Source organism: Haplochromis burtoni, unplaced genomic scaffold, assembly GCF_018398535.1.
Source record: "Haplochromis burtoni strain Fernald_Lab_line unplaced genomic scaffold, NCSU_Asbu1 Contig_87, whole genome shotgun sequence".
In the NCBI taxonomy this organism is placed as follows: Eukaryota; Metazoa; Chordata; class Actinopteri; order Cichliformes; family Cichlidae; genus Haplochromis; species Haplochromis burtoni.
Window position 1 is genome coordinate 2,107,819 of NW_024582448.1, and position 7,731 is coordinate 2,115,549.

The 7,731-nt window shown below is 39.0% G+C and overlaps 1 protein-coding gene across 12 annotated transcripts in view; it reads right to left on the minus strand.

Moving 5' to 3' along the window:
• tns1b (tensin 1b) overlaps positions 1 to 7,731 on the minus strand; it is a 184,819-nt gene that overhangs the window by 154,055 nt on the left and 23,033 nt on the right. For 4 of the 12 annotated variants that reach the window (XM_042222518.1, XM_042222514.1, XM_042222513.1 and 1 more), the window contains exon 1: positions 834 to 3,004. The exons of 1 other annotated variant lie outside the window; for it this stretch is intronic. In XM_042222518.1, coding sequence (XP_042078452.1) covers positions 834 to 935 — 102 coding nt within the window. In that variant the 5' untranslated portion in view covers positions 936 to 3,004. Of the gene's footprint in view, positions 1 to 833; positions 3,005 to 7,213; positions 7,600 to 7,731 lie in introns of those variants that run through there. 7 more of the 12 variants (XM_042222512.1, XM_042222519.1, XM_042222516.1 and 4 more) reach the window with 3 other exon arrangements.

The following is a 7,731-nucleotide window of genomic DNA, read 5'->3' on the forward strand; positions in this document are numbered from 1 at the left end:
AAAGCATGCTCATAATAATAACAAAGACAATGCACTATTGTTTAGAATGCATGATTTTTGCCATGTTCATCACATTAGTTTTCAGTGTGTTTGCTTTTTTAATATTATTTTGCTTTGATCTGCTGGCCATGTTTAGACATTGGGTTAAAGACAAAAAACCCTAACTGGTGCAGTTAAGGCACACAAAAAAAACTGCTTGGTTTGGCACAAAACTAAAAACTAAAATAAATGAATAAGAAAAACTACTTAGGTTATGAAAAGATTGTGGCTGGGGTTACACATGCCCCCTCCTACATTGGACCTTGCACACTGAAAAGTTGGAAATGCCAGCTCTGTCTTTATAATGCAATGACCTGGTCCACAACCTGCCACCTTGAACATACTGTAAAGGTGACAAACTGGCAGCTTTCTAAAGCCTGTATACCTTGACTAGAATATTTTGGAATATCTGTCTCAGTTCATACTATAATCCTTCCAATACTATCCAAGCATTTCAGTCAAAACCACAAATGTAAACTTCGCTGTGGTGCAAGAGGAAATTCAAGAGGGGCACCAGCATCATTAACCTGCACCTTCTTGAAGCCATGAGTTGAATTTCAGCAGATAGACATTTCATTTTGAACCAAACTGACAGACTGACAAAGTGACACTGCTACACCACTAAAGTGTGGTCTTAACCCAGCCCACCTCAGCACTAAGCTATAAGCAGCAGCTAGAGACACCAAAAAAAAAGGTCAACTTCAATATAAAGGTTCCTGCCTCTTAAATTAACAAAATAAGACATGAAAATTATATTTTATTGAAGGTAAATACATCTAAAATACCAGCTGTACCTTGTTTTTGCTTTTCCCTGGCTTCCAGAAAGGAAAGATGCAATAGAAGAAAAATTTTGCCCAACTGAAGACGGTGGCGAGACACCAGCCTAGTCCGCCCATTCTCTCGTGGAAAAACAAAAAAAACAAAAACCTCCTCGCGTCCTCTACCGTATCCTGTATCTCCTTGCTTTGTCTCCCCTCCCTCTCTAGCCTGCCCTTCAAGAGCCGTGTCCAGAGGTGCAAAGACTCTAGCAGTGTGACCTGGAGAGAATCCCAGAATGGCTTTTCATCCAATCCAAGAAAAGGTACCTTTTTCTAGTGTTTTAAAAAACTGGAGATCCCATAAAGTGCACATTACTCGTAAATGCCTTCTTCGCTCTCTTGTCTAGCATCCCTACAGCATCCCTCCATCTTTCTGTGGATGCTGCAGGATCTGCCATTCAAAGCATGAGGAGGAAAAAGATTAGGAGAGGGGAACTCAGAAGTGGGCGGTGGTGGGATGGGTCAGGCAGAGCCGTCTGGTTAAGAATGAGGCACTTATAGTGATGGAAAAAGGAGGGGGGGGGGGTCTTAAATTTAATGTAGAACAGTGGGGGGATGGCTTGAAGAGAGAAAGAACAATAAATCAGAAATGTGTTGAGTGGACAAGCAGTCCGTCATCACAGTTTAAATAATGATGTATACTACAAAGCTGGTATGCTCCAGCTGATAATTCAAGCGCTTCATGTTTGAGGTTTGCAGTGAAAGAACCTAAAAAGAATAAAATGAATGCAGTATTTGGACTCAGTGGAGGATGCTGGTGCATTTGGAGCTTTCAGGGTTTTTTTTTTTAATGAAGACTGGCAGATTCTGACCAATCATAAATGGTGCATGGAGCCTCTGAACCAGTTTGCATCTTGAGTGATTAGTTGGGTGCCTAGCTTTCCTTATTGGATAAAGTGGAAGGCAATTGAAAGCAATGGCTCCTAACTTGCTTTACATTTGAGGAAGAGCAAGAAAGTGTGTGCAATTACAAAAGGAGGCTTGTGATTATCCAAATTCTCTGCATTAAATTTGCAATTTCACCCAATTTAATCACTGATCATGAGACAATTTACCATTTAAAGAATTCAGAAAATGGAATAGTTGGCTCTTTATTTGGAAAACCTCCCAACCGCAGCTCACTTTCATTGCTTCCCCTCAGAGAACTCAGAAAAGAAAGACTGTGACTCTTTGGTGAAAAGGCCATAAGATAGGCCGTTAAGGCCAATTTGGGTATATTCTTAGCTTTTTGTTCCCGCTCTGTGGTTTCTTACAGTCAGCCTTTTCCATAGCCTGCCACAGATTTTTTTTAAAATGTCAAAAAGATGTTGGAAAATGTGAAGATGGTTACACTTTTATATCTGGTGTGCCCATCTGGTATGACTTTAGTCCAGAAATCCCAATTGTTAACAAAAAATAACCCCAAGTAAATGAGACTGTACGTGTTCAAGGAGTTTATCCTAAAAAATACACTTACACAATAGCAAACTTTTTACACTACAATGAACAACCCCAGGAAGCAACAAACATTTGTACATGTACAAATTAAGAGTCACTTCTTACAATCAAAATAATTTCGCATTGTATCAAGATAACTTTACATGTAAATGAATGCAAAAAAAGAGAGTGAAACATGGCAAATATTTAGCAAATTACCAGTAAATGTTGTTGTTAAGCTGTCAGATGTATTTAAGTAAAGCTTAATAATTAAGTTGGACTCTTATCAGTTTGATAGCAGCTAATTATTTAGCTTACCCACATAAATCATTTCCATCAAACCTGCTGAAAAAAGAAACTGTTCAATACCAACCTAACCAAGTCTAACTAATCAGTTCAAGCCTTGATTGTGCTTTGCTGCTGACCCGATGGCCCAGTAGGTGTACCAGATGCACTCCATTTAAGTTGGCTTAAAGTCTATTGGCTGGGGTGAATGCATTGTTGGTCTAAAGCAAGTTCTTAGCAGGAGCAGCAGGCGTGTGGACATCCGCATGGACCCTCGAATTCATCACCTAATGATGAAATGTATGTCACTCAAACTCACGCGGACCCTTGAAGACTTATGTGATAAGTATCCTAGCTCAACTATCCATTAGCATGTTAGCTACCTTTTCCCCCCTATTTAATTTTATTTTTCAACAGATTAAGAGTTTGAGGGTTTGAGTGATATAACCCTACAACTCCCTACAACTCCCTGCAAAAACTCCTGAGAGTTAAAACTTTCAGGATTTTATGCTCCAGGAGATCAAATTTAATGATTTGTTTCCCTAGTTTACTCACCCATCTCCACTTTCCCAACTTCCCATAGCTAAAGCCGACTTGGACACATTTAGCTTACTTCCTTAAGCATTTCTGACATGTCTGAAATGTCCTGATATATGGACAGATGCTTTGTGTATTATAGAGAAAACAAAACTGCCTGGGGAAACTACAAGACCTCGCTGCAAAAATGGTGATATGATGTGTGACGAGCAATTACATTCATGTTTATGCAGCCTAAGACTCAGGGTGTAGAAGAGAGAATACAAATTCTAAGCATATAAATAAAAATGCAAACAAAGCACAAATAAGATTCCAGTTTACTTTGCTGCACAAGCAGTGTGCTTGTTCTGAAGACACTTGCAGATTTCTACAAATTTTAACATTTCAGTTACTGAAACACAAAAGGGACCATTTATGTATCAAAGAAAAAGAATATAACCAGAGGTTTCCAATAAGAGCAATACTGCACATTTTCCAGAGCATTTAGCAGATATGTTATTCTTGCAGACACTTTGAGAGTGAAGCTACTGTAAGTTCTCACGTGAAGGAAAGGTCTCACCATTACACCAACCTATCAAGAGCTTTAAGCTTACACAATACTGGCAAAGGGAGAGAAGTTCCAGAGAAGGCGCAGGGACAACACTATGCACACTTCCTGCCTCTCTGCGGGACAAACAATGGGCTGGTTTCACGTCTCAATCTGGCAACGTCAGCTCTGTTGTCCATTCTAGGAAACCAGACAAGAGGTGAGGGAGTGAAGGGTCATTGTTTCTGGGAGAATAAGAGGGGAAGTGGCTGGTCATGGTCTTAATGTGGGAGGGTTCACTGGGATGTTTTACTCACAGCTGGTGGCATCCATTTGTCACTTTAATTTGATATTGTGTATCAGTAAAATGCAGTGGATTTCTAAAAGCACTGATAAAGAAAAACTGTTTTAATGCCATCTGGGTTATACTTTTTTCCACCACTCAGGAATTACGTCATCCCATTTTCCCAGAACATCAGATCTAACAATGCTGCGGGGCAACAAAATAACGTCTAGCATATGAACTCAACATTGAAAATGTAGCGTTTTATATTCAATAGGCATCGCCAGTTAGTCGCAGCCTTCTCATGAGACTTATTAAGTGCAGACGCTGCGCTGCAAACTCTTTCATCTTTATTCAATATTTTACATACATTTCAGCTGTCAGTAGTGAGTGCCAGTCTGTGCCCAAGCCTTCACTAAATCATGAAGGCCTTGCTGGTTATACCCAGTATGCACATGACTGCAGTAAGAGACCGTTATTCCTGTAAATACGCCCAGGATTTGTTAGCAATCACTGCATCACTAGAAGGCAGAACAAATCTACAATGAAGTTAACTAATAGCCAATAATACCATTTGCACTGGAGACCCATTTGTTTAAATATTCCACTTCATATTTCTGCCCCCAACAAAGTGGTTGTGATTGATGCTGCAATTACCTCCTGCCCCTCCCATTATTGATCTAAGGCGTTTTTGGGATTGAGAGCTTGGCGGCTTTAAGCACATGGCAGAAAGCCATGAGGGAATTAAGTGAAAGCTAAGCTCATTTCATCTTTTGACATAGCACAGAAACACTCCTCTATCTTAAGTCGGCAGATGGGAGCAGTTTTGGCAAATTAGCAATCATGGAAAATTCATGTGTGGATTGGTGACAGAATGGAAAGCACATGAAAGATGCTGGTTTGAGAAAAGCTATAATCCCAGCTGCTAACCCAAAGCTGCTTTAGGTGGAAGAAAGATTTTAGTTTTTACCTGCAGGCAACTGATACTACAAATCTGAATCTGTGTACGAGGTGAAATTTGGAAAAATGTTATTGTTTTATGGAATATTTTATTCCATAACACTTTAAAGGTAATTTGTTTGGGAAAAAAATGTCAGTTATGGGTTGTTTTTGATTGTTTTTTAGGGATTTGGTTTACGGAGGTCCAAATTTACTGGTAGGTTTAGGGTTTACAATGAAATTCATCAGAATTTATCCCATTTTTCCTACATTATTTTAGATGCATACGGCAACTATGAAGCTAATAAATCATAAGTGTACAGGAAGGACTCTCTAGCAACTTCAATCCTTTGTAGGGGAGTAAATTACGAATTCCAAAAAGGAAAGGGTGAGATATTTAACCTTTACTTATCATCTACACGAGCAGCCACCACACATAAAGTACACAAAGTCACCACTTCACCTTTGGAGGAACTATCAGTCTGCCACTGAGCAATCATCAGCTGTCTCATAAAAGCCCAGACGAGGCTGAAATGGACAAGCTGTAGGCCAAGGTGATGAAAGCGGTGAACATCCATTTTTAGAGAGACAGCTCTGTCATACCTCACTTTGAAACTGTAGGTACTTCTAAGTATACATAACCCTGACTACATATGCAATATTTTAGGATTTACATTTAGCCATTATGGATTAACCGATGGTCATTTAAAGAACTCTGTCCAATCAGCTGACTAGTTCACGACAGATGTTAGTCCACCTCACAGCCCTATGTAAAACAGTCCTCAGTGTGAAAGTTATTACGGTCTGTGAAGCCATAAAGTAATTACCTCTGCGGACACCTCCACATCAGAGGACAGGACGAAAGAAATGGACGAAGCACAGACCGTCTCTGAGCGAGGTCAAAAAACAGACAGACGGCACAAGGCAAAGTGTTTGTCATAAAAAACATTTTATCAGGTTAAGGTACAGGAACAAAGTACTTCATAACAATGTCGACTTTTTTTAAGTGGACACAAATCAAAAGGGCAGAAACCACCTTTCAACTGCAGCCCAGTCTCACAACTAAACGTGAAACAGAAAAATGTATCTACTTTTTGTGTTCATCGGCAGAAATTATCACATTTTCCAGTCAGTGAACACGAATGTGGAAGTAATGCATTTCAAAAGGAATTTTGAGTCACAAGGACATATTTCTATACTAAAAGCAGGGAGACTTCACCATGGCAACCAACAAAGAAAAGCTTTAAAAAGCGTGGCAAATCTTGTCATGATCTTTTTCCAAACCTAACCCAGTAATTTTAATGCCTAACCAGTAATAATATTTCTAATAATATATTTTAAAATGATGTGTAAAAATCTTTGGCTTCAAACTTTGGCCTCTAGCATGATCAGTAACATGAATCGCTACAGCTCCAACCTCTCCAACTTCTAAATATAGACATTTTGTTTTCTCGTGTTTTCCATTTATTTCATGTTCAAAAGATTAGCGATGCGAGTCCAGGTTGTCTGCCATCCAATGTAATTCATTTATTTTAACAAAAATATACTTGGATCCTTGTCTATTACTTCTTGCATTTTAATATTGAGGTATTTTCGAGGGGATTTTATATATTTTAACACAGCCGAACTACGTTTCAAACAAAGCTCATAAATACAACACTTTTCACCTCTTACAAGTCCAAGCAATACTGAGCCTGAGACAAATGGAAACAATATAAGCACTGTGACAGTCAGACAGTGTCTTGTCTGTCTCTTTTTATTTCTAAAGCTGAAAGCAGTGCATAAAACAATAGGAAGAGCAGCTGAAACAACACTAGCAGTCACTTTCCGCTGTAAAAATGACATCATCTGCAGCACAGAAATCAGCTGTATGTAATTAACCTTGACAGCAAATCAGACTAAACTGAACTTTTTACAGTTATCTGCTTTACAAGTGGAACGAAGGACCCTGTTAACAACAATTTTACAACCTCTAACATTCCATGACAAACAAAAGCCACGACTCCAGCCAAAAGCAGGATAATGATTAAACCTTTCAGTTTTAAAGTCCTGCATGGACAGTTTGGATCAGCATGAGTCATCCTACTTTTTCACTCAATAAAAATGTTTACAAACTTAACCAAGATGTAATACCACATGTGAAAATTGTTTTTTGTCAGCTCACTTACACAAAGGGGAAATCTGACAACAGAAATCAAAGAGGCCAAAAAATGTCGCAACAATCAGAGTTTGGAACATTGGAAAGTGGTTGAAACAGTAACCTGAAAAATACAACAGCTTTGGTGCTGTGCATGCTAGGGCTGACCTCAACACCAGGAGCAACACCCTGATCACCCACAGTTTAAAATGACATGTTGCAACAGCACTTACCAGCCAGAGGGACATCGCAGTTCACTTTGAAGACACCTGGGCAGTAATTCCCTTTAACAGATCCGTAGCTTATTGAACACCGAGCTAGCTTTTCTGGGATTAACACAGCTCTGTTAGTCCCCCACAAAATTGGATGCACATACCAAAAAAAAAGAGCCTGACAGTCTGGCCCTTATCCTGACATACTTCCTGAGCTGTATTGTTAGTGCAGGGAGAGGAAACACGCACCGTGGAAAGCCAGTGTCAAGAGATCATAACATGGAAAGTGAGAATACCAGGAGCTATTGTTTGTTCTGATATTTTTTTTGCGTTTCTTGTAATTTTGCAAGGTCAGAGGTTAAGATAAAAACAGCCAGAGTTGCTCTCTAATAATCTGTTAGAATCTAGAACTTTGACAGATGCTAGCACATTTCAAATCCAGCAAATTATAAAAACTAAAAATTTTACTTCAGAAAGAAAAAAGCTTACAAATCATATAAAAAGTTCAATTTCTGATTTGTTACTTAAGACTCATCATT